The 26,283-nt window shown below is 48.7% G+C and overlaps 1 protein-coding gene across 3 annotated transcripts in view; it reads left to right on the top strand.

Moving 5' to 3' along the window:
• The window catches only part of LOC106594850 (SH2/SH3 adapter protein Nck1), a 138,866-nt gene that overhangs the window by 91,389 nt on the left and 21,194 nt on the right, over positions 1-26,283 (top strand). Inside the window, exon 1 of one of the 3 annotated variants that reach the window (XM_082966028.1) lies at positions 18,128-18,254. The exons of the other annotated variants lie outside the window; for them this stretch is intronic. Coding sequence (XP_082822154.1) covers positions 18,221-18,254 — 34 coding nt within the window. The 5' untranslated portion in view covers positions 18,128-18,220. Of the gene's footprint in view, positions 1-18,127; positions 18,255-26,283 lie in introns of those variants that run through there. 3 annotated transcript variants of the gene reach the window in all.

Below are 26,283 nucleotides of genomic sequence, written 5' to 3'. Positions count from 1 at the left end.
CACACTAGGTCAGGAACTGCCCTAACCTCAACCTCAGTCACACTAGGTCAGGAACTGCCCTAACCTCAACCTCAGTCACACTAGGTCAGGAACTGCCCTAACCTCAACCTCAGTCACACTAGGTCAGGAACTGCCCTAACCTTAACCTCAGTCACACTAGGTCAGGAACTGCCCTAACCTCAACCTCAGTCACACTAGGTCAGGAACTGCCTAACCTTAACCTCAGTCACACTAGGTCAGGAACTGCCCTAACCTCAACCTCAGTCACACTAGGTCAGGAACTGCCCTAACCTTAACCTCAGTCACACTAGGTCAGGAACTGCCCTAACCTTAACCTCAGTCACACTAGGTCAGGAACTGCCCTAACCTTAACCTCAGTCACACTAGGTCAGGAACTGCCCTAACCTTAACCTCAGTCACACTAGGTCAGGAACTGCCCTAACCTTAACCTCAGTCACACTAGGTCAGGAACTGCCCTAACCTTAACCTCAGTCACACTAGGTCAGGAACTGCCCTAACCTTAACCTCAGTCACACTAGGTCAGGAACTGCCCTAACCTTAACCTCAGTCACACTAGGTCAGGAACTGCCCTAACCTAACCTCAGTCACACTAGGTCAGGAACTGCCCTAACCTTAACCTCAGTCACACTAGGTCAGGAACTGCCCTAACCTCAACCTCAGTCACACTAGGTCAGGAACTGCCCTAACCTTAACCTCAGTCACACTAGGTCAGGAACTGCCCTAACCTTAACCTCAGTCACACTAGGTCAGGAACTGCCCTAACCTTAACCTCAGTCACACTAGGTCAGGAACTGCCCTAACCTTAACCTCAGTCACACTAGGTCAGGAACTGCCCTAACCTTAACCTCAGTCACACTAGGTCAGGAACTGCTCCTAACCTCAGTCACACTAGGTCAGGAACTGCTCCTAACCTCAGTCACACTAGGTCAGGAACTGCCCTAACCTTAACCTCAGTCACACTAGGTCAGGAACTGCCCTAACCTTAACCTCAGTCACACTAGGTCAGGAACTGCCCTAACCTTAACCTCAGTCACACTAGGTCAGGAACTGCTCCTAACCTCAGTCACACTAGGTCAGGAACTGCCCTTAACCTCAGTCACACTAGGTCAGGAACTGCCCTAACCTCAGTCACACTAGGTCAGGAACTGCCCTAACCTTAACCTCAGTCACACTAGGTCAGGAACTGCCCTAACCTTAACCTCAGTCACACTAGGTCAGGAACTGCCCTAACCTTAACCTCAGTCACACTAGGTCAGGAACTGCCCTAACCTTAACCTCAGTCACACTAGGTCAGGAACTGCCCTAACCTTAACCTCAGTCACACTAGGTCAGGAACTGCCCTAACCTTAACCTCAGTCACACTAGGTCAGGAACTGCCCTAACCTTAACCTCAGTCACACTAGGTCAGGAACTGCCCTAACCTTAACCTCAGTCACACTAGGTCAGGAACTGCCCTAACCTCAACCTCAGTCACACTAGGTCAGGAACTGCCCTAACCTCTAACCTCAGTCACACTAGGTCAGGAACTGCCCTAACCTTAACCTCAGTCACACTAGGTCAGGAACTGCCCTAACCTCAACCTCAGTCACACTAGGTCAGGAACTGCCCTAACCTTAACCTCAGTCACACTAGGTCAGGAACTGCCCTAACCTTAACCTCAGTCACACTAGGTCAGGAACTGCCCTAACCTTAACCTCAGTCACACTAGGTCAGGAACTGCCTACCTAACCTCAGTCACACTAGGTCAGGAACTGCCCTAACCTTAACCTCAGTCACACTAGGTCAGGAACTGCCCTAACCTTAACCTCAGTCACACTAGGTCAGGAACTGCCCTAACCTTAACCTCAGTCACACTAGGTCAGGAACTGCCCTAACCTTAACCTCAGTCACACTAGGTCAGGAACTGCCCTAACCTCAACCTCAGTCACACTAGGTCAGGAACTGCCCTAACCTTAACCTCAGTCACACTAGGTCAGGAACTGCCCTAACCTTAACCTCAGTCACACTAGGTCAGGAACTGCCCTAACCTTAACCTCAGTCACACTAGGTCAGGAACTGCCCTAACCTTAACCTCAGTCACACTAGGTCAGGAACTGCCCTAACCTTAACCTCAGTCACACTAGGTCAGGAACTGCCCTAACCTTAACCTCAGTCACACTAGGTCAGGAACTGCCCTAACCTTAACCTCAGTCACACTAGGTCAGGAACTGCCCTAACCTTAACCTCAGTCACACTAGGTCAGGAACTGCCCTAACCTTAACCTCAGTCACACTAGGTCAGGAACTGCCCTAACCTTAACCTCAGTCACACTAGGTCAGGAACTGCCCTAACCTTAACCTCAGTCACACTAGGTCAGGAACTGCCCTAACCTTAACCTCAGTCACACTAGGTCAGGAACTGCCCTAACCTTAACCTCAGTCACACTAGGTCAGGAACTGCCCTAACCTTAACCTCAGTCACACTAGGTCAGGAACTGCCCTAACCTCAACCTCAGTCACACTAGGTCAGGAACTGCCCTAACCTAACCTCAGTCACACTAGGTCAGGAACTGCCCTAACCTCAACCTCAGTCACACTAGGTCAGGAACTGCCCTAACCTTAACCTCAGTCACACTAGGTCAGGAACTGCCCTAACCTTAACCTCAGTCACACTAGGTCAGGAACTGCCCTAACCTTAACCTCAGTCACACTAGGTCAGGAACTGCCCTAACCTTAACCTCAGTCACACTAGGTCAGGAACTGCCCTAACCTTAACCTCAGTCACACTAGGTCAGGAACTGCCCTAACCTCAACCTCAGTCACACTAGGTCAGGAACTGCCCTAACCTTAACCTCAGTCACACTAGGTCAGGAACTGCCCTAACCTCAACCTCAGTCACACTAGGTCAGGAACTGCCCTAACCTTAACCTCAGTCACACTAGGTCAGGAACTGCCCTAACCTTAACCTCAGTCACACTAGGTCAGGAACTGCCCTAACCTTAACCTCAGTCACACTAGGTCAGGAACTGCCCTAACCTTAACCTCAGTCACACTAGGTCAGGAACTGCCCTAACCTTAACCTCAGTCACACTAGGTCAGGAACTGCCCTAACCTCAGTCACACTAGGTCAGGAACTGCCCTAACCTTAACCTCAGTCACACTAGGTCAGGAACTGCCCTAACCTTAACCTCAGTCACACTAGGTCAGGAACTGCCCTAACCTTAACCTCAGTCACACTAGGTCAGGAACTGCCCTAACCTTAACCTCAGTCACACTAGGTCAGGAACTGCCCTAACCTTAACCTCAGTCACACTAGGTCAGGAACTGCCCTAACCTTAACCTCAGTCACACTAGGTCAGGAACTGCCCTAACCTTAACCTCAGTCACACTAGGTCAGGAACTGCCCTAACCTTAACCTCAGTCACACTAGGTCAGGAACTGCCCTAACCTTAACCTCAGTCACACTAGGTCAGGAACTGCCCTAACCTCAACCTCAGTCACACTAGGTCAGGAACTGCCCTAACCTTAACCTCAGTCACACTAGGTCAGGAACTGCCCTAACCTTAACCTCAGTCACACTAGGTCAGGAACTGCCCTAACCTTAACCTCAGTCACACTAGGTCAGGAACTGCCCTAACCTCTAACCTCAGTCACACTAGGTCAGGAACTGCCCTAACCTTAACCTCAGTCACACTAGGTCAGGAACTGCCCTAACCTTAACCTCAGTCACACTAGGTCAGGAACTGCCCTAACCTTAACCTCAGTCACACTAGGTCAGGAACTGCCCTAACCTTAACCTCAGTCACACTAGGTCAGGAACTGCCCTAACCTTAACCTCAGTCACACTAGGTCAGGAACTGCCCTAACCTTAACCTCAGTCACACTAGGTCAGGAACTGCCCTAACCTTAACCTCAGTCACACTAGGTCAGGAACTGCCCTAACCTTAACCTCAGTCACACTAGGTCAGGAACTGCCCTAACCTTAACCTCAGTCACACTAGGTCAGGAACTGCCCTAACCTTAACCTCAGTCACACTAGGTCAGGAACTGCCCTAACCTTAACCTCAGTCACACTAGGTCAGGAACTGCCCTAACCTCAACCTCAGTCACACTAGGTCAGGAACTGCCCTAACCTTAACCTCAGTCACACTAGGTCAGGAACTGCCCTAACCTCAACCTCAGTCACACTAGGTCAGGAACTGCCCTAACCTCAACCTCAGTCACACTAGGTCAGGAACTGCCCTAACCTCAACCTCAGTCACACTAGGTCAGGAACTGCCCTAACCTTAACCTCAGTCACACTAGGTCAGGAACTGCCCTAACCTTAACCTCAGTCACACTAGGTCAGGAACTGCCCTAACCTCAACCTCAGTCACACTAGGTCAGGAACTGCCCTAACCTCAACCTCAGTCACACTAGGTCAGGAACTGCCCTAACCTTAACCTCAGTCACACTAGGTCAGGAACTGCCCTAACCTCAACCTCAGTCACACTAGGTCAGGAACTGCCCTAACCTTAACCTCAGTCACACTAGGTCAGGAACTGCCCTAACCTCAACCTCAGTCACACTAGGTCAGGAACTGCCCTAACCTCAACCTCAGTCACACTAGGTCAGGAACTGCCCTAACCTTAACCTCAGTCACACTAGGTCAGGAACTGCCCTAACCTCAACCTCAGTCACACTAGGTCAGGAACTGCCCTAACCTTAACCTCAGTCACACTAGGTCAGGAACTGCCCTAACCTCAACCTCAGTCACACTAGGTCAGGAACTGCCCTAACCTCAACCTCAGTCACACTAGGTCAGGAACTGCCCTAACCTTAACCTCAGTCACACTAGGTCAGGAACTGCCCTAACCTTAACCTCAGTCACACTAGGTCAGGAACTGCCCTAACCTTAACCTCAGTCACACTAGGTCAGGAACTGCCCTAACCTTAACCTCAGTCACACTAGGTCAGGAACTGCCCTAACCTTAACCTCAGTCACACTAGGTCAGGAACTGCCCTAACCTTAACCTCAGTCACACTAGGTCAGGAACTGCCCTAACCTTAACCTCAGTCACACTAGGTCAGGAACTGCCCTAACCTTAACCTCAGTCACACTAGGTCAGGAACTGCCCTAACCTTAACCTCAGTCACACTAGGTCAGGAACTGCCCTAACCTTAACCTCAGTCACACTAGGTCAGGAACTGCCCTAACCTTAACCTCAGTCACACTAGGTCAGGAACTGCCCTAACCTTAACCTCAGTCACACTAGGTCAGGAACTGCCCTAACCTTAACCTCAGTCACACTAGGTCAGGAACTGCCCTAACCTTAACCTCAGTCACACTAGGTCAGGAACTGCCCTAACCTTAACCTCAGTCACACTAGGTCAGGAACTGCCCTAACCTTAACCTCAGTCACACTAGGTCAGGAACTGCCCTAACCTCAACCTCAGTCACACTAGGTCAGGAACTGCCCTAACCTTAACCTCAGTCACACTAGGTCAGGAACTGCCCTAACCTTAACCTCAGTCACACTAGGTCAGGAACTGCCCTAACCTTAACCTCAGTCACACTAGGTCAGGAACTGCCCTAACCTTAACCTCAGTCACACTAGGTCAGGAACTGCCCTAACCTTAACCTCAGTCACACTAGGTCAGGAACTGCCCTAACCTTAACCTCAGTCACACTAGGTCAGGAACTGCCCTAACCTTAACCTCAGTCACACTAGGTCAGGAACTGTCCTAACCTTAACCTCAGTCACACTAGGTCAGGAACTGCCCTAACCTTAACCTCAGTCACACTAGGTCAGGAACTGCCCTCCTTAACCTCAGTCACACTAGGTCAGGAACTGCCCTAACCTTAACCTCAGTCACACTAGGTCAGGAACTGCCCTAACCTTAACCTCAGTCGCACTAGGTCAGGAACTGCCCTAACCTTAACCTCAGTCACACTAGGTCAGGAACTGCCCTAACCTTAACCTCAGTCACACTAGGTCAGGAACTGCCCTAACCTCAGTCACACTAGGTCAGGAACTGCCCTAACCTCAGTCACACTAGGTCAGGAACTGCCCTAACCTCAACCTCAGTCACACTAGGTCAGGAACTGCCCTAACCTTAACCTCAGTCACACTAGGTCAGGAACTGCCCTAACCTTAACCTCAGTCACACTAGGTCAGGAACTGCCCTAACCTCAGCCTCAGTCACACTAGGTCAGGAACTGCCCTAACCTTAACCTCAGTCACACTAGGTCAGGAACTGCCCTAACCTTAACCTCAGTCACACTAGGTCAGGAACTGCCCTAACCTTAACCTCAGTCACACTAGGTCAGGAACTGCCCTAACCTTAACCTCAGTCACACTAGGTCAGGAACTGCCCTAACCTCAACCTCAGTCACACTAGGTCAGGAACTGCCCTAACCTTAACCTCAGTCACACTAGGTCAGGAACTGCCCTAACCTTAACCTCAGTCACACTAGGTCAGGAACTGCCCTAACCTTAACCTCAGTCACACTAGGTCAGGAACTGCCCTAACCTTAACCTCAGTCACACTAGGTCAGGAACTGCCCTAACCTCAACCTCAGTCACACTAGGTCAGGAACTGCCCTAACCTTAACCTCAGTCACACTAGGTCAGGAACTGCCCTAACCTTAACCTCAGTCACACTAGGTCAGGAACTGCCCTAACCTTAACCTCAGTCACACTAGGTCAGGAACTGCCCTAACCTTAACCTCAGTCACACTAGGTCAGGAACTGCCCTAACCTTAACCTCAGTCACACTAGGTCAGGAACTGCCCTAACCTTAACCTCAGTCACACTAGGTCAGGAACTGCCCTAACCTTAACCTCAGTCACACTAGGTCAGAAACTGTCTTAACCTCAGACACACTAGGTCAGGAACTGTCTTAACCTCAGTCACACTAGGTCAGAAACTGTCTTAACCTTAACCTCAGTCACACTAGGTCAGAAACTGCCCTAACCTTAACCTCAGTCACACTAGGTCAGAAACTGTCTTAACCTCAGTCACACTAGGTCAGAAACTGTCTTAACCTCAGTCACACTAGGTCAGAAACTGTCTTAACCTCAGTCACACTAGGTCAGAAACTGTCTTAACCTCAGTCACACTAGGTCAGGAACTGTCTTAACCTCAGTCACACTAGGTCAGGAACTGTCTTAACCTCAGTCACACTAGGTCAGAAACTGTCTTAACCTCAGTCACACTAGGTCAGAAACTGTCTTAACCTCAGTCAAACTAGGTCAGGAACTGTCTTAACCTCAGTCACACTAGGTCAGGAACTGTCTTAACCTCAGTCACACTAGGTCAGGAACTGTCTTAACCTCAGTCACACTAGGTCAGGAACTGTCTTAACCTCAGTCACACTAGGTCAGGAACTGTCTTAACCTCAGTCACACAGTTGACAGAAAACGGTTAGTTCTTGTTGGGATTTATTAAGTAACTGGCTTCTGTTCTTTTAACTTGTTTTGTAGTTTCGTCCAACCAGCTCTCGAATCAGAAACGCTCATGGAGAGAATTTGATTGTCTTTCAATATTTTTTCCGATGTGTTACAGATGTGAAGTCTATGAAGTTGGCTGACTGGTAAACCTCTTTTTATGGGGACAGGGTGATAAAAATACTATTCTGACAGCTGATAGTAAAACTGTAGTACTTTAGTACTGTAGTACTATCCCTTCTTTTGTAACAAGTACATTTAAGAAATGTATAGAGTTAATGTTCTTTTCCATAGTGAAGGAAATAGATTTTACTCTCTAGAGTTAAGGAAGTTTGGATCCCGTCCAGATTACAAAGCAATTGCCTATATAGTGGGTCCAATATTAGACATGATTCTTTGTCAGGATTATTTTCATAATTGAAATCCAATTTGAATTTCTCCATGAAGAGATTTGTGTAGTTAGGAGATAATGGGGGTTCCCATCATTGTTCCAAGGGTCTGGAGGTAGAGTCATATTTATCAAATAGAAAATAGTTTTTAGTGAGAACTAAAGCTCAACGATATCGTTTGTTGGCATGTCGCCAGTTGGAGAGGAAGAACTTGAGAGCCACTATACCTCCATCATTCAGAATGTTTACAGAGATGAGTCATCAACACATCCATCACTTATAACTTGGTATATTTTATAGTTTGATTAGAAAATCTGTTTATATTCCCCACCTCATAGCCTGGTTCCTCTATAGGTTTCTTCCTAGGTTCTGGCCTTTCTAGGGAGTTTTTCCTAGCCACCCCCTCATAGCCTGGTTCCTCTCTAGGTTTCTTCCTAGGTTCTGGCCTTTCTAGGGAGTTTTTCCTAGGGAGTTTTTCCTAGCCACCGTGCTTCTACACCTGCATTGCTTGCTGTTTGGGGGTTTTAGGCTGGGTTTCTGTACAGCACTTTGAGATATCAGCTGATGTACGAAGGGCTATATAAATACATTTGATTTGATTTATATTTTGTAGTTTCATTAGAAAATCAGTGGTGTGTTTTTTTTTAAATAGCACGGCGACTGTTTGACTAACGGATGAATGTGAAAGTCCACATAAGAACGTTTTTCCGTTATGGAGCCGAGACCTGAAACGACAGGTCTTAATGGAGGGTCTGATTTTGTGAACCTTAAAACCATAAAAGGATTGAAACTGGAGATTTTGGGACAAAAAAATATTTAAATTCCTGTCCTGTCAAAACATTTATTTTGTAGTCCTTTATCGAAGACTTTTATTCACTTCGATTTTATAGTTGGAGGTATCATCGAAAATCTATTATATACATTTTAAAATATAATTGCAATAATTGTTTAATATACATGTTACTATTAGGAATTACTAATCCCACCTCCCTTATCTGGTAATAAATGATAATTTGATTAAGTCATGAAGAGCGTTTTTATCTCCTGGTGGTGGGACGTTGTAAATGTGGATGTTCACTCTGTAGTCGTCAGTCATTTTTCATATTGACTTGAAAAGAGGGTTTGTAACTGTATATGTTACAAAGGAAAACCCCTTTGTTTAAAACATCCATTTGTTCACTAGAAAGCTGTTTATCTGATAAGTTAGAAACTACAAATATCTGGGAGTTTGGATCAGAACTTCACTAGTGATGTTGAGAACCTGGTAAAGAAGCTCAAGTTGAGGAAAGGTTTTTATTACGGGCTTGTTTTTCCTTTAGAGGAAAGAGCTGCTACGTTCCTGTCTATCTTTGTGTTGTCATTTATATGCAGACCTCAAGCACTACCCTGAACATGATGCTGTGTATCACTTAGGTTTATTATCTACCTACACTATATATACAGCGCATTCGCAAAGTATTCAGACCTCGAATTGTTCCACATTTTGCTACGTTACAGCCTTATTCTAAAATGGATGAAATAAAAATGTTCCCTCATCAATCTGTACACAATAGCCCATAATGACAAAGCAAAAATAGGTTTTTAGAATTTTTTTGAAATGTGTATATATATAAAAAAAATAAAAAACACTGACATATTGCATTAACATAAGTATTCAGACCCTTTACTCAGTACTTTGTTGAAGCACCTTTGTCAGCGATTACAGCCTCAAGTCTTCTTGGGTGTGGCGCTACAAGCTTGGCTCACCTTTGTGGAGTTACTCCCATTCTTCCCTGCAGATCCTCTCAAGCTCTGTCAGGTTGGATGGGGAGCATCGCTGCAGAAATGTTTTGGTACCTTTCCCCAGATCTGTGCCTCGACACAGTCCTGTCTCGGAGCTCTACGGACAATTCTTTCAACCTCCTGGATTGGTTTTTGCTCTGACATGCACTGTCCACTGTTGGACCTTACAGAAGATATAGACAGGTGTGTGCCTTTCCAAATCATGTCCAATCAATTGAATTTAGCACAGGTGGACTCCAATCAAGTTGTAGAAAAATCTCAAGGATGATCAATAGAAACAGGATGCACCTGAGCTCAATTTCTAGTCTCATAGCAAAGGGTCTGAATTTTATTTTTATTTGCAAACATTTCTAAAAACCTGTTTTTGCTTTGTCATTATGGGGTATTGTGATGTCATTATGGGGTATTGTGATGTCATTATGGGGTATTGTGATGTCATTATGGGGTATTGTGATGTCATTATGGGGTATTGTGATGTCATTATGGGGTATTGTGTGTAGATTGATGAGGGAACCTTTTTATTTTATTTATTTCATCCATTTTAGAATAAGGCTGTAACGTAGCAAAATGTGGAAAAAGTCAAGGGTTCTGAATATTTTCCAAATGCACTGTATCTCTCTCTTCTCTCTCCTTTTTTCTCTCTCCTCTCTCTCCTCTCCCTCTCTCTTTCTTCCTCTCTCTCTCTCTGCCAGCTCTCAGCTCAGTCTCTCTTCTCTCTCTCTCTGCCAGCTCTCAGCTCAGTCTCTCTCTCTCTGCCAGCTCTCAGCTCAGTCTCTCTCTCTCTGCCAGCTCTCAGCTCGGCTCTCTCTCTCAGCCAGCTCTCAGCTCGGTCTCTCTTTCTCTCTGCCAGCTCTCAGCTCGGTCTCTCTTTCTCTCTGCCAGCTCTCAGCTCGGTCTCTCTCTCTCGCCAGCTCTCAGCTCGGTCCTCTCTCTCTGCCAGCTCTCAGCTCGGTCTCTCTCTCTGCCAGCTCTCAGCTCGGTCTCTCTCTCTGCCAGCTCTCAGCTCGGTCTCTCTCTCTGCCAGCTCTCAGCTCGGTCTCTCTCTCTGCCAGCTCTCAGCTCGGTCTCTCTCTCTGCCAGCTCTCAGCTCGGTCTCTCTCCCTGCCAGCTCTCAGCCAGTTCCCAGCTCGGTCTCTCTCTCTCTGCCAGCTCTCAGCTCGGTCTCTCTCTCTGCCAGCTCTCAGCTCGGTCTCTCTCTCTGCCAGCTCTCAGCTTGGTCTCTCTCCCTGCCAGCTCTCAGCCAGCTCTCAGCTCGGTCTCTCTCTCTGCCAGCTCCCAGCTCGGTCTCTCTCTCTGCCAGCTCTCAGCTTGGTCTCTCTCTCTGCCAGCTCTCAGCTTGGTCTCTCTCCCTGCCAGCTCTCAGCCAGCTCTCAGCTCGGTCTCTCTCTCTGCCAGTTCCCAGCTCGGTCTCTCTCTCTCTGCCAGCTCTCAGCTCGGTCTCTCTCTCTGCCAGCTCTCAGCTCGGTCTCTCTCTCTGCCAGCTCTCAGCTTGGTCTCTCTCCCTGCCAGCTCTCAGCCAGCTCTCAGCTCGGTCTCTCTCTCTGCCAGCTCCCAGCTCGGTCTCTCTCTCTGCCAGCTCTCAGCTTGGTCTCTCTCTCTGCCAGCTCTCAGCTTGGTCTCTCTCCCTGCCAGCTCTCAGCCAGCTCTCAGCTCGGTCTCTCTCTCTGCCAGCTCCCAGCTCGGTCTCTCTCTCTGCCAGCTCCCAGCTCGGTCTCTCTCTGCCAGCTCTCAGCTCGGTCTCTCTCTCTGCCAGCTCTCAGCTCGGTCTCTCTCTGCCAGCTCTCAGCTCGGTCTCTCTCTCTGCCAGCTCTCAGCTCGGTCTCTCTCTCTGCCAGCTCCCAGCTCGGTCTCTCTCTCTGCCAGCTCTCAGCTCGGTCTCTCTCTCTGCCAGCTCTCAGCTCGGTCTCTCTCTGCCAGCTCTCAGCTCGGTCTCTCTCTCTGCCAGCTCTCAGCTCGGTCTCTCTCTGCCAGCTCTCAGCTCGGTCTCTCTCTCTGCCAGCTCTCAGCTTTGATATCCACCACAGGACAGGAAGTGATGGTCCTCTGTGTTGGACCAGCCGGTTAGGCTAGCTATAGCTACTGTTGTCTGAGCTTCTCAGCATTGTGGACCTGAAGGCTACCGTAGTAGCAGACTGACTGACTGACTGGCACAGCTATGGTTTTTACTTTGTGATTGTGACCGTTTGATAATGAGCTAACAAATAGTTCGATGGAGGTTAAGTCTGACTGCTCTATTCTGAAGGAACAGAAGGACTCGTTTTGGATTGTGATTAACATGGGGAAACGTTGTAACACTTTATTAAGAACACAGATGAATAGAGGATCTTTCTGTTATCTGAGTAATCAAGTGTGTTACAACAACAGGAAAAGGGCTCTTTAGTCATAGACACACATGCTGTGTGAATCTACAGACTCTCACCCAGCCAGGCCTTTCCTTCGTCAGATCCTATCCTTCTGCTAATACAAAAGCCTCAAATCTCCCCTTTTACGAACTGGCCTTTTGAGTTTAGGGTGAGAGCTGTCTTTCAAACTTCTGCTTGGAATACAGTATAGGGGATATTAGACAGCCATTGCATCAGCCGTAAGTTGACCAAATTTCTTGATTTAGAATCGTCCTAAATGAAAAATACCAAGGGAAATAGATTTAGGATGAATTGAACTTCAGAATATGTTTAAAGGCCCAGTGCAGTCAAAAACGTAATTTTCTGTGTTTTATCTATATTTCCACACTATGAGGTTGGAATAATACTGTGAAATTGTGAAAATGACCATAATGCCCTTTTAGTATAAGAGCTGTTTGAAAAGACCGCCTGAAATTTCAGCGTGTTTTGATTGGATGGAGTTTTGGCCTGCCTTGTGACATCACAGCCTATTACTAGCCTGTTCAACCTCTCTTTCGTATCGTCCGAGATCCCTAAAGATTGGAAAGCTGCCGCGGTCGTCCCCCTCTTCAAAGGGGGAGACACTCTAGACCCAAACTGTTATAGACCTATATCCATCCTGTCCTGCCTTTCTAAAGTCTTTAAAAGCCAAGTTAACAAACAGATCACCGACCATTTCGAATCCCATCGTACCTTCTCCGCTATGCAATCCGGTTTCAGAGCTGGTCATGGGTGCACCTCAGCCACGCTCAAGGTCCTAAACGATAACATAACCGCCATCGATAAAAGACAACACTGTGCAGCCGTATTCATCGACCTGGCCAAGGCTTTCAACTCTGTCAATCACCGTATTCTTATCGGCAGACTCAACAGCCTTGGTTTCTCAAATGATTGCCTCGCCTGGTTCACCAGCTACTTCTCAGACAGAGTTCAGTGTGTCAAATCGGAGGGCCTGTTGTCCGGACCTCTGGCAGTCTCTATGGGGGTACCAGCGGGTTCAATTCTAGGGCCGACTCTTTTCTCTGTATATATCAACGATGTCACTCTTGCTGCTGGTGATTCTCTGATCCACCTCTACGCAGACGACACCATTCTGTATACTTCTGGCCCATCTTTGGACACTGTGTTAACAACCCTCCAGACGAGCTTCAATGCCATACAACTCTCCTTCTTCGGCCTCCAACTGCTCTTAAACGCAAGTAATACTAAATCCATGCTCTTCAACCGATCACTGCCCGCACCCACCCGCCCGACTAGCATCACTTCTCTGGACGGTTCTGACTTAGAATATGTGGACAACTACAAATACCTAGGTGTCTGGTTAGACTGTAAACTCTCCTTCCAGACTCACATTAAGCATCTCCAATCCAAAATTAAATCTAGAATTGGCTTCCTATTTCGCAACAAAGCATCCTTCACTCATGCTGCAAAACATACCCTCGTAAAAAAAATACCAGCACTAAACTGTCATCACTACCATCATCATTACTGCTACCACCACTAAACTGTCATCACTACCATCATCATTACTGCTACCACCACTAAACTGTCATCACTACCATCATCATTACTGCTACCACCACTAAACTGTCATCACTACCATCATCATTACTGCTACCACCACTAAACTGTCATCACTACCATCATCATTACTGCTACCAGCACTAAACTGTCATCACTACCATCATCATTACTGCTACCACCACTAAACTGTCATCACTACCATCATCATTACTGCTACCACCACTAAACTGTCATCACTACCATCATCATTACTGCTACCACCACTAAACTGTCATCACTACCATCATCATTACTGCTACCACCACCACCACTAAACTGGGAGGCTGGTTGGTTGACCTGGGCTGGAGCAGACTGGGAGGCTGGTAGGCTGACCTGGGCTGGAGCAGACTGGGAGGCTGGTAGGTTGACCTGGGCTGGAGCAGACTGGGAGGCTGGTAGGTTGACCTGGGCTGGAGCAGACTGGGAGGCTGGTAGGCTGACCTGGGCTGGAGCAGACTGGGAGGCTGGTAGGTTGACCTGGGCTGGAGCAGACTGGGAGGCTGGTAGGCTGACCTGGACTGGAGCAGACTGGGAGGCTGGTAGGCTGACCTGGACTGGAGCAGACTGGGAAGCTGGTTGGTTAACCTGGGCTGGAGCAGACTGGGAGGCTAGTAGGTTGACCTGGACTGGAGCAGACTGGGAGGCTGGTAGGTTGACCTGGGCTGGAGCAGACTGGGAGGCTGGTAGGCTGACCTGGGTTGGAGCAGACTGGGAGGCTGGTAGGCTGACCTGGACTGGAGCAGACTGGGAGGCTGGTAGGTTGACCTGGGCTGGAGCAGACTGGGAGGCTGGTAGGCTGACCTGGACTGGAGCAGACTGGGAGGCTGGTTGGTTAACCTGGGCTGGAGCAGACTGGGAGGCTGGTAGGTTGACCTGGGCTGGAGCAGACTGGGAGGCTGGTAGGTTGACCTGGGCTGGAGCAGACTGGGAGGCTGGTAGGCTGACCTGGGCTGGAGCAGACTGGGAGGCTGGTAGGTTGACCTGGGCTGGAGCAGACTGGGAGGCTGGTAGGCTGACCTGGACTGGAGCAGACTGGGAGGCTGGTAGGCTGACCTGGACTGGAGCAGACTGGGAAGCTGGTTGGTTAACCTGGGCTGGAGCAGACTGGGAGGCTAGTAGGTTGACCTGGACTGGAGCAGACTGGGAGGCTGGTAGGTTGACCTGGGCTGGAGCAGACTGGGAGGCTGGTAGGCTGACCTGGGTTGGAGCAGACTGGGAGGCTGGTAGGCTGACCTGGACTGGAGCAGACTGGGAGGCTGGTAGGTTGACCTGGGCTGGAGCAGACTGGGAGGCTGGTAGGCTGACCTGGACTGGAGCAGACTGGGAGGCTGGTTGGTTAACCTGGGCTGGAGCAGACTGGGAGGCTGGTAGGTTGACCTGGGCTGGAGCAGACTGGGAGGCTGGTAGGTTGACCTGGGCTGGAGCAGACTGGGAGGCTGGTAGGTTGACCTGGGCTGGAGCAGACTGGGAGGCTGGTAGGCTGACCTGGGCTGGAGCAGACTGGGAGGCTGGTAGGCTGACCTGGGCTGGAGCAGACTGGGAGGCTGGTTGGTTGACCTGGGCTGGAGCAGACCGGTGAGGCTGGTAGGTTGACCTGGGCTGGAGCAGACTGGGAGGCTGATAGGCTGACCTGGGCTGGAGCAGACTGGGAGGCTGGTAGGCTGACCTGGACTGGAGCAGACTGGGAGGCTGGTAGGTTGACCTGGGCTGGAGCAGACTGGGAGGCTGGTAGGCTGACCTGGGCTGGAGCAGACTGGGAGGCTGGTAGGCTGACCTGGACTGGAGCAGACTGGGAGACTGGTAGGTTGACCTGGGCTGGAGCAGACTGGGAGGCTGGTTGGTTGACCTGGGCTGGAGCAGACTGGGAGGCTGGTAGGTTGACCTGGGCTTTAGCAGACTGGGAGGCTGGTATTCTGACCTGGGCTGGAGCAGACTGGGAGGCTGGTAGGCTGACCTGGACTGGAGCAGACTGGGAGGCTGGTAGGCTGACCTGGGCTGGAGCAGACTGGGAGGCTGGCATTCAGACCTGGGCTTTAGCAGACTGGGAGGCTGGTAGGTTGACCTGGGCTGGAGCAGACTGGGAGGCTGGTTGGTTGACCTGGGCTTTAGCAGACTGGGAGGCTGGTAGGCTGACCTGGGCTGGAGCAGACTGGGAGGCTGGAGCAGACTGGGAGGCTGGTAGGCTGACCTGGGCTGGAGCAGACTGGGAGGCTGGTTGGTTAACCTGGGCTGGAGCAGACTGGGAGGGTGGTAGGTTGACCTGGGCTGGAGCAGACTGGGAGGCTGGTGCAGACTGGGAGGCTGGTTGGTTGACCTGGGCTAGAGCAGACTGGGAGGCTGGTGCAGACTGGGAGGCTGGTAGGCTGACCTGGGCTGGAGCAGACTGGGAGGCTGGTAGGTTGACCTGGGCTTTAGCAGACTGGGAGGCTGGTAGGCTGACCTGGGCTGGAGCAGACTGGGAGGCTGGTGCGGGGTCATCAGGCTGTGTGGTGGCTGTGCTGGTTGTGCTGGTCTCAGGTTCTGCCTGTGTTGTACCAAGCTGGTGGACATGTTCTCTAGATGCAGAGGACATAATGACTAGCTGCTGGTTGAGGGGGTCCGTGTACCTCTCTCTCTGCTCAGGCTCCTCTCTCATTGTGCTGGTCTCAGGTTCTGCCTGTGTTCTACCTCTCTCTCTGCTCAGGCTCCTCTCTCATTGTGCTGGTCTCAGGTTCTGCCTGTGTTCTACCTCTCTCTCTGCTCAGGCTCCTCTCTCATTGTGCTGGTCTCAGGTTCTGCCTGTGTTCTACCTCTCGCTCTGCTCAGGCTCCTCTCTCATTGTGCTGGTCTCAGGTTCTGCCTGTGTTGTACCTCTCTCTCTGCTCAGGCTCCTCTCTTGTTGTGCTCTGATGATCTCTGAGGTCATCTGTTGTCTGACTCAGTTTGTCCGTTCTGCTTTCTAATTTAGCAATAGATGCTCTGCTCTCCTCCCTGAACTGTTTCATCTCTTCTATTAGTTTCTGGACAGTGTCCTCCTCTTGAAGCTTGTTGTCTCTGAGTTCTATGACCTCTGCTTCAACTAGAGAGAGGGTGTTGTGGAAACGTTGCATAGCAGGTGTTCTTGGTGTTTTAGGCATGTTCTTGGCTCTGTCTGCGGCAGGACGTGCCCTCGTTTGTTATTAAATATTACATTTGTTCTTGTTCTGTAACTGGTAAGATCTGCAAACAGGCGTTCATGGTTCTGTCCCGTCTTCAAACCTTTTGAAAGGGTTTTCTTATCTTTCTCCGTCTGGATGTCTGGTGGGTAAACCATTTCCATAGCAACGCTGGTGATGTTAGCTACAATGCTACAGTAGAAGCCTACCTTTTCCAAAACAGCGTTGTTTCATGTATTATTGTCTCTGGCGTCTTTCTAAAGGTCTGTTCTACTTTCATGTCCTTTGTCTTCTGTCCTTCTTTTGTCTTTCTATTATTTTGTTAACTAGCTGTTTTTTTAGTTAGCTAGCTAGCTTTTTTTTAGGAGAGTCTCTCTAGCAACTGCTTAGCAACCCAGCTAGCTAAGCTAACTGCACAATTTTATAAAAATATAGACTTTTCCACAAGCCTGTTTTCATGTGTTGCTTGTTTAGTCTCCCATTCAGTCTTTTAGTTTTTTTCCAATGTTCCTAAACCATGATAATTTCAATATTTATAGGAGCTCATTTTATTCAGCAGCTGCTCAATTTGGAACTCTGGAATCTCTCTCTCTCTTTCCCATATTAGTTTTTTTCTCTCTCTCTCTCTCTCTCTCTCTCTCTCTCTCTCTCTCTCTCTCTCTCTCTCTCTCTCTCTCTCTCTGTCTCTGCATCTCTCTCTCCTTCACCTCTCTCTCTCTCTGCATCTCTCTCTCCTTCACCTCTCTCTCTCTCTGTCTCTCTCTCTCTCTCTCTCTCTCTCTCTGTCTCTGCATCTCTCTCTCCTTCACCTTTCTCTCTCTCTGTCTCTCTCTCTCTCTCTCTCTCTCTCTCTCTCTGTGTCTCTCTCTCTCTCTCTCCCGTTCCTCTCTCTCTCTGTGTCTCTCTCTCTCTCTGTCTCTCTCTCTCTGTCTCTCTCTCTCTCTCTCTCTCTGCATCTCTCTCTCTCTCCACCTCTGTCTCTCTCTCTCTATCTATCTGTCTCTGTCTCTCTCTCTCTATCTTTATGTATCTCTCTCTCTCTGTCTCTCTCTCTCTCCTTCACCTCTCTCTCTCTCTCTCTCTCTCTCTCTCCCGTTCCTCTCTCTCCTTCGCCTCTCTCTGTGTCTCTCTGTCTCTCTCGGTGTCTCTCTCCTTCACCTCTCTCTCGCCCCCGTACCTCTCTCTCTCTCCTTCGCCTCTATCTCCTTCGCCTCGCTCTCTCCCCCGTACCTCTCTCTCTCCCCTGTTCCTCTCTCACTCCTTCGCGTCTCTCTCTTCCCCCAGAGGGAGGCTTAGCTCGGCCTGTTCCTTTCTTCCCCTCTCGCTCCCTCTGAGACACATTGACTGGGCTGTGCTCAGTGGGAAGTTAGCTGAGGCCTCTATCCCTGCCTCCCTATTGGTTGAGTCAGGTCACATGTCCGGGGAGTGGGCTGCCTGCCCTCCTCTCTCTGGGTGTTCACATGGAATAATTCTGCAGCTGTAGTGGGAAGAGTAGAGAGAGAGAGAGAGAGAGAGAGAGAGAGAAAGAGAGGGAGCGCCCAACATGGACATGGCTAACCTCTTCAAGCACTTCTTTCGTGAGTTGACATTTCTGGTCTGATAGAGATCCTCTGCTTTTCTGTTTGGATATGACTTGGTAATGACTTAGTTTAAGATGCCTTGAAGAGGGAGAAGTTGACTTGTTTCTACCCTCGCTGAGTTTCTTTACGATTTTTCCACTCAGTGACTCCTCGTTTTTTTTTTTTCTGGTTTAGGGAGTGTTCTAGAATGTGTGTTGTAGAGAGAAGAGGATTATGGGAACCCAGCCATGTTGTCTGTTAGTTAGGCAAGTTAGTTGCTGTTAGTTGTACACTACAGTATTTTTCTACACTAAAGTGGGCTGTAGTTTTCTTCACTAAAATGGGCTGTAGGGCTGTAGTTTCCTACACTAGAGTGGGCTGTAGGGCTGTAGTTTCCTACACTAGAGTGGGCTGTAGGGCTGTAGTTTTCTACACTAAAGTGGGCTGTAGTTTTCTTCACTAAAATGGGCTGTAGGGCTGTAGTTTCCTACACTAAAGTGGGCTGTAGGGCTGTAGTTTCCTACACTAAAGTGGGCTGTAGGGCTGTAGTTTTCTACACTAAAGTGGGCTATAGGGCTCTACACTAAATAGGGCTGTAGGGCTGTAGTTTCCTACACTAGAGTGGGCTGTAGGGCTGTAGTTTCCTACACTAGAGTGGGCTGTAGGGCTGTAGTTTTCTACATTAAAGTGGGCTGTAGTTTTCTACACTAAATAGGGCTGTAGTTTTCTACATTAAAGTGGGCTGGGAGGGTCACTGCTGTTACTGCTGGGAGGGTCACTGCTGGGAGGGTCACTGCTGGGAGGGTTACTGCTGGGAGGGTCACTGCTGTCACTGCTGGGAGGGTCACTGCTGTCACTGCTGGGAGGGTCACTGCTGTCACTGCTGGGAGGGTCACTGCTGGGAGGGTCACTGCTGTCACTGCTGGGAGGGTTACTGCTGGGAGGGTCACTGCTGTTACTGCTGGGAGGGTCACTGCTGGGAGGGTCACTGCTGTCACTGCTGGGAGGGTCACTGCTGGGAGGGTCACTGCTGTTACTGCTGGGAGGGTTACTGCTGGGAGGGTCACTGCTGTCACTGCTGGGAGGGTTACTGCTGGGAGGGTCACTGCTGTTACTGCTGGGAGGGTCACTGCTGGGAGGGTCACTGCTGTCACTGCTGGGAGGGTCACTGCTGTTACTGCTGGGAGGGTCACTGCTGGGAGGGTCACTGCTGTCACTGCTGGGAGGGTTACTGCTGGGAGGGTCACTGCTGTTACTGCTGGGAGGGTCACTGCTGGGAGGGTTACTGCTGGGAGGGTCACTGCTGTTACTGCTGGGAGGGTCACTGCTGGGAGGGTTACTGCTGGGAGGGTCACTGCTGGGAGGGTTACTGCTGGGAGGGTTACTGCTGGGAGGGTTACTGCTGTCACTGCTGGGAGGGTCACTGCTGTCACTGCTGGGAGGGTCACTGCTGGGAGGGTTACTGCTGGGAGGGTTACTGCTGGGAGGGTTACTGCTGTCACTGCTGGGAGGGTCACTGCTGTCACTGCTGGGAGGGTCACTGCTGGGAGGGTTACTGCTGGGAGGGTCACTGCTAGGAGGGTCACTGCTGTCACTGCTGGGAGGGTCACTGCTGGGAGGGTCACTGCTGGGAGGGTCACTGCTGTCACTGCTGGGAGGGTTACTGCTGGGAGGGTTACTGCTGTTACTGCTGGGAGGGTTACTGCTGGGAGGGTCACTGCTGTTACTGCTGGGAGGGTCACTGCTGGGAGGGTCACTGCTGTTACTGCTGGGAGGGTCACTGCTGGGAGGGTCACTGCTGGGAGGGTTACTGCTGGGAGGGTTACTGCTGGGAGGGTTACTGCTGGGAGGGTTACTGCTGGGAGGGTCACTGCTGGGAGGGTCACTGCTGGGAGGGTCACTGCTGGGAGGGTCACTGCTGGGAGGGTCACTGCTGGGAGGGTCACTGCTGTCACTGCTGGGAGGGTCACTGCTGGGAGGGTTACTGCTGGGAGGGTCACTGCTGTCACTGCTGGGAGGGTCACTGCTGTCACTGCTGGGAGGGTTACTGCTGGGAGGGTCACTGCTGTCACTGCTGGGAGGGTCACTGCTGGGAGGGTCACTGCTGTCACTGCTGGGAGGGTCACTGCTGGGAGGGTCACTGCTGTTACTGCTGGGAGGGTCACTGCTGGGAGGGTCACTGCTGGGAGGGTCACTGCTGGGAGGGTCACTGCTGGGAGGGTTACTGCTGGGAGGGTCACTGCTGGGAGGGTCACTGCTGGGAGGGTCACTGCTGGGAGGGTTACTGCTGGGAGGGTTACTGCTGGGAGGATGTGGGGGAGACCTTTGGGTTGTGGGTCTCCTCCTTTCTTCATCCTCCTCTCCTCTCTTCGTCTTCCTCTCTTCTCTTCACCCTCCTCTCTTCACACTCCTCCCCTCTCTTCATCCTCTTCTCCTCTCTTATTTTTTGTGGTTGGGTAGCTAGATGTGTTTTTATGGTAGGGTAGCTAGATGTGTTTTTGTGGTTGGGTAGCTAGATGTGTGTTTATGGTAGGGTAGCTATATGTGTGTTTTTATAGTAGGGTAGCTAGATGTGTGTTTTTATGGTTGGGTAGGTAGATGTGTGTTTTGTGGTAGGGTAGCTAGTTGTGTGTTTTTATAGTAGGGTAGCTAGATGTGTTTTTGTGGTTGAGTAGCTAGATGTGTTTTTATGGTTGGGTAGCTAGATGGGTGTTTTGTGGTAGGGTAGCTAGATGCGTGTTTTGTGGTAGGGTAGCTAGATGTGTGTTTTTATAGTAGGGTAGCTAGATGTATTTTTGTGGTTGAGTAGCTAGATGTGTTTTTATGGTTGGGTAGCTAGATGTGTGTTTTGTGGTAGGCTAGCTAGATGTGTGTTTTTATGGTAGGGTAGCTAGATGTGTTTTTGTGGTTGGGTAGCTAGATGTGTAGCTAGATATGTTTTTGTGGTAGGGTAGCTAGATGTGTGTTTTGTGGGAGGGTAGCTAGATGTGTGTTTTGTGGTTGGGTAGCTAGATGGGTGTTTTGTGGTTGGGTAGCTAGATGTGTTTTGTGGTAGGGTAGCTAGATGAGTGTTTTGTGGTAGGGTAGCTAGATGTGTTTTTGTGGTTGGGTAGCTAGATGTGTTTTTGTGGTTGGGTAGCTAGATGTGTTTTTATAGTAGGGTAGCTAGATGTGTGTTTTGTGGTTGGGTAGCTAGATGTGTAGCTAGATGTGTTTTTGTGGTTGGGTAGCTAGATGTGTTTCTTTATGGTAGGGTAGCTAGATGTGTGCTTTATGGTTGGGTAGCTAGATGTGTTTTTGTGGTTGGGTAGCTAGATGTGTTTCTTTATGGTAGGGTAGCTAGATGTGTGTTTTTATGGTTGGTAGCTAGATGTGTTTTTGTGGTAGGGTACTTAGATGTGTTTTATTGTTGGGTAGCTAGATGTGTGTTTTGTGGTAGGGTAGCTAGATGTGTTTTATTGTTGGGTAGCTAGATGTGTGTTTTGTGGTAGGGTAGCTAGATGTGTTTTATTGTTGGGTGGCTAGATGTGTTTCTTTATAGTAGGGTAGCTAGATGTGTGTTTTTATAGTAGGGTAGATAGATGTGTGTTTTGTGGTAGGGTAGCTAGATGTGTGTTTTGTGGTAGGGTAGCTAGATGTGTGTTTTGTGGTAGGGTAGCTAGATGTGTGTTTTTATAGTAGGGTAGCTAGATGTGTGTTTTGTGGTTGGGTAGCTAGATGTGTTTCTTTATGGTAGGGTAGCTAGATGTGTGTTTTGTGGTAGGGTAGCTAGATGTGTTTTTGTGGTTGGGTAGCTAGATGTGTTTCTTTATGGTTGGTAGCTAGATGTGTTTTTATGGTTGGGTAGCTAGATGTGTTTTTGTGGTAGGGTAGCTAGATGTGTGTTTTTATGGTTGGTAGCTAGATGTGTTTTTATGGTTGGGTAGCTAGATGTGTTTTATTGTTGGGTAGCTAGATGTGTGTTTTGTGGTAGGGTAGCTAGATGTGTGTTTTGTGGTAGGGTAGCTAGATGTGTGTTTTGTGGTAGGGTAGATAGATGTGTGTTTTTATAGTAGGGTAGATAGATGGGTTTTCTTTCTACTCATTGTCTTGGGAAGCAGGGGTGTAGCGCTGCCGGAGGGTGGAGGAGCGACCTTACTCCCTACTGCAAACCAGAGCTTGATCAGATGGATGGGAAGCAGGGGTGTAGCGCTGCCGGAGGGTGGAGGAGCGACCTTACTCCCTACTGCAAACCAGAGCTTGATCAGATGGATGGGAAGCAGGGGTGTAGCGCTGCCGGAGGGTGGAGGAGCGACCTTACTCCCTACTGCAAACCAGAGCTTGATCAGATGGATATTTTAAAGCGAATTTCCTGCAATTCTACGTAGTAATGATCCATGTCCACTACTTGGTCAATTGATTTCACAGCATGTTTAATCTCTGCAAATAAACTCCATGACTGGATGGTTCCCCGTCGGTTTTATTTCACTCTGTAATAGGTGGCCCCTATATTGGAATCACGTGTTCAAGATAATCAAATCAAAGTTTATTTATGATACAGTGAAATCTACACAATACACTGAATTACCTCGTCACAGTAAAGCTCTCCTCGTAAACAGAGCCATGATATTCAGCTATATGTATTTACATGAGGTTATAGACTACAGATAGTATATGTATTTAGGTTATAGACTACAGATAGTATATGTATTTAGGTTATAGACTACAGATAGTATATGTATTTAGGTTATAGACTACAGATAGTATATGTATTTACATGAGGCTACAGATAGTATATGTATTTAGGCTATAGACTACAGACAGTATATGTATTTACATGAGGCTACAGATAGTATATGTATTTAGGCTATAGACTACAGACAGTATATGTATTTAGGTTATAGACTACAGATAGTATATGTATTTAGGTTACAGACTACAGATAGTATATGTATTTACATGAGGTTATAGACTACAGATAGTATATGTATTTAGGTTATAGACTACAGATAGTATATGTATTTAGGTTATAGACTACAGATAGTATATGTATTTACATGAGACTACAGATAGTATATGTATTTAGGTTATAGACTACAGATAGTATATGTATTTAGGTTATAGACTACAGATAGTATATGTATTTAGGTTATAGACTACAGATAGTATATGTATTTACATGAGACTACAGATAGTATATGTATTTAGGCTATAGACTACAGATAGTATATGTATTTACATGAGGCTACAGATAGTATATGTATTTACATGAGGTTATAGACTACAGATAGTATATGTATTTACATGAGGCTATAGGCTACAGATAGTATATGTATTTACATGAGGCTACAGATAGTATATGTATTTACATGAGGTTATAGGCAGACTGTAAACTACTGTTGCTTGTTCCTGAACTGGCCGAACGGCAGAGCTGTCCTTCAGCACCATCATGAAGGGCAATCACCTGACCTGACCTGTTACCTGCGTCTCAGAGTCCTACTCATCACGTTTTATAATCACAAATAGATGATTTTCACTTCCCACCATGGTGCTGGTTTAGTAAAGTTAGATCAAAGCTGAATCAATGTCCAACAAGGGCATACTGCTGAGTTAGTATTTTACACCACAGAACAGAGTACAACACCATGGCATAATCAGCCTATATAGTTACATGTTTTCGCTTGTACTTGATTGATGAATTGAGGTCATTAATTAGTAAGGAACTCTCCTCACCTGGTTGTCTAGGTCTCAGTAAGGAACTCTCCTCACCTGGTTGTCTAGGTCTCAGTAAGGAACTCCCCTCACCTGGTTGTCTAGGGCTCAGTAAGGAACTCCCCTCACCTGGTTGTCTAGGTCTCTCCTCACCTGGTTGTCCAGGTCTCAGTAAGGAACTCTCCTCACCTGGTTGTCTAGGGCTCAGTAAGGAACTCTCCTCACCTGGTTGTCTAGGTCTCTCCTCACCTGGTTGTCTAGGTCTCAGTAAGGACCTCCCCTCACCTGGTTGTCCAGGTCTCAGTAAGGAACTCTCCTGACCTGGTTGTCCAGGTCTCAGTAAGGAACTCTCCTCACCTGGTTGTCTAGGGCTCAGTAAGGAACTCTCCTCACCTGGTTGTCTAGGTCTCAGTAAGGAACTCTCCTCACCTGGTTGTCTAGGTCTCAGTAAGGAACTCTCCTCACCTGGTTGTCCAGGTCTCAGTAAGGACCTCTCCTCACCTGGTTGTCCAGGGTTTCATTGAAAGGAAAACCCTGCAGCCACTAGGTCCTCCATGGAATGTGTTTGACTCCCCTGTGAATATATATTTTCCAGAACCCCAAAATATGTTCAGCTGTTTGAAGCTGGTGAACAAAAACTAAAGTAAAAGACACAAAAAACTAATCTTAAGAGGGGGAAGTATAGGAATATTGCTAATAGAACAGATCTACCACTTTTTAGACTTTCTTTCAGTGACTGACATATCTATAACACACACTTCTATGTGAATTTAGTCGGGTAGAAAAACAACCATTTTTCGGTTAGAGATTTTCCTTAATGATAAGGATCCCAACTAAACATTTAAACGTTCACATCCCTATTTCTAACATGTTTTTGACACGGGGCTGAATACTTATTTAATCAAGATACATTAGTGTTTTATTTTTCATTCATTAAAAAAAAAAAAAAATATATTCCACTTTACATTTTACATTTACATTTTAGTAATTTAGCAGACGCTCTTATCCAGAGTATATTCTGTCATTGACAGAAATGTATAATTAAATCCATCTTATTCCCACTTTGTAACAATAAAATGTGAACAAATCCGAGGTCGGTGAATGCTTACGATAGGCACTGTATGGGTTTACCAGAGTATCTCAGACTGGCTGATGTTGGTGTAGCCAGAGGAAGAGCCCTGGAAGGAAGGGAAGTGGACGGGTCAGGAGGTCCCACGGAGACAAAGGACAGCTGGGGAGGAGAGGAGGTGGTGTTATGGAACTATAGAGTTCCTGTCTCATAACCGTTAGTCCTTAACGTTCTTATCCTACCTCCTTTTCTTCTCTCTCTCTCTCTCTCTCTGTCCCCTTTTCTTCTCTCTCCCGCTGACCTGCCTCAGTACATCAAGAGAATAACACAGTGAGGTGTAGGTGGAGGAGATGAGAGGAGGGAAAGAGCAAGCATTATTCACGTCCAAACCCTCTGATTTACAGACTTCTGATGCAACATGGACGGTGGTTCCCAGTAGTAGACGGTGGTTCCCTGTAGTAGACGGTGGTTCCCTGTAGTAGACGGTGGTTCCCAGTAGTAGACGGTGGTTCCCTGTAGTAGACGGTGGTTCCCAGTAGTAGACGGTGGTTCCCTGTTGTAGACGGTGGTTCCCAGTAGTAGACGGTGGTTCCCTGTAGTAGACGGTGGTTCCCAGTAGTAGACGGTGGTTCCCAGTAGTAGGCGGTGGTTCCCTGTAGTAGACGGTGGTTCCCAGTAGTAGACGGTGGTTCCCTGTAGTAGACGGTGGTTCCCAGTAGTAGACGGTGGTTCCCTGTTGTAGACGGTGGTTCCCAGTAGTAGACGGTGGTTCCCTGTAGTAGACGGTGGTTCCCAGTAGTAGACGGTGGTTCCCTGTAGTAGACGGTGGTTCCCAGTAGTAGACGGTGGTTCCCAGTAGTAGACGGTGGTTCCCAGTAGTAGACGGTGGTTCCCTGTAGTAGACGGTGGTTCCCAGTAGTAGGCGGTGGTTCCCAGTAGTAGACGGTGGTTCCCTGTAGTAGACGGTGGTTCCCTGTAGTAGACGGTGGTTCCCAGTAGTAGACGGTGGTTCCCTGTAGTAGATGGTGGTTCCCAGTAGTAGGCGGTGGTTCCCTGTAGTAGACGGTGGTTCCCTGTAGTAGACGGTGGTTCCCTGTAGTAGACGGTGGTTCCCAGTAGTAGACGGTGGTTCCCAGTAGTAGACGGTGGTTCCCTGTTGTAGACGGTGGTTCCCAGTAGTAGACGGTGGTTCCCTGTAGTAGACGGTGGTTCCCAGTAGTAGACGGTGGTTCCCTGTAGTAGACGGTGGTTCCCAGTAGTAGACGGTGGTTCCCAGTAGTAGACGGT

Source organism: Salmo salar, chromosome 19 (assembly GCF_965601325.2).
Source record: "Salmo salar chromosome 19, fSalSal1, whole genome shotgun sequence".
Lineage (NCBI taxonomy): Eukaryota > Metazoa > Chordata > Actinopteri > Salmoniformes > Salmonidae > Salmo > Salmo salar.
This window is presented reverse-complemented; position numbering and strand designations above follow the sequence as displayed.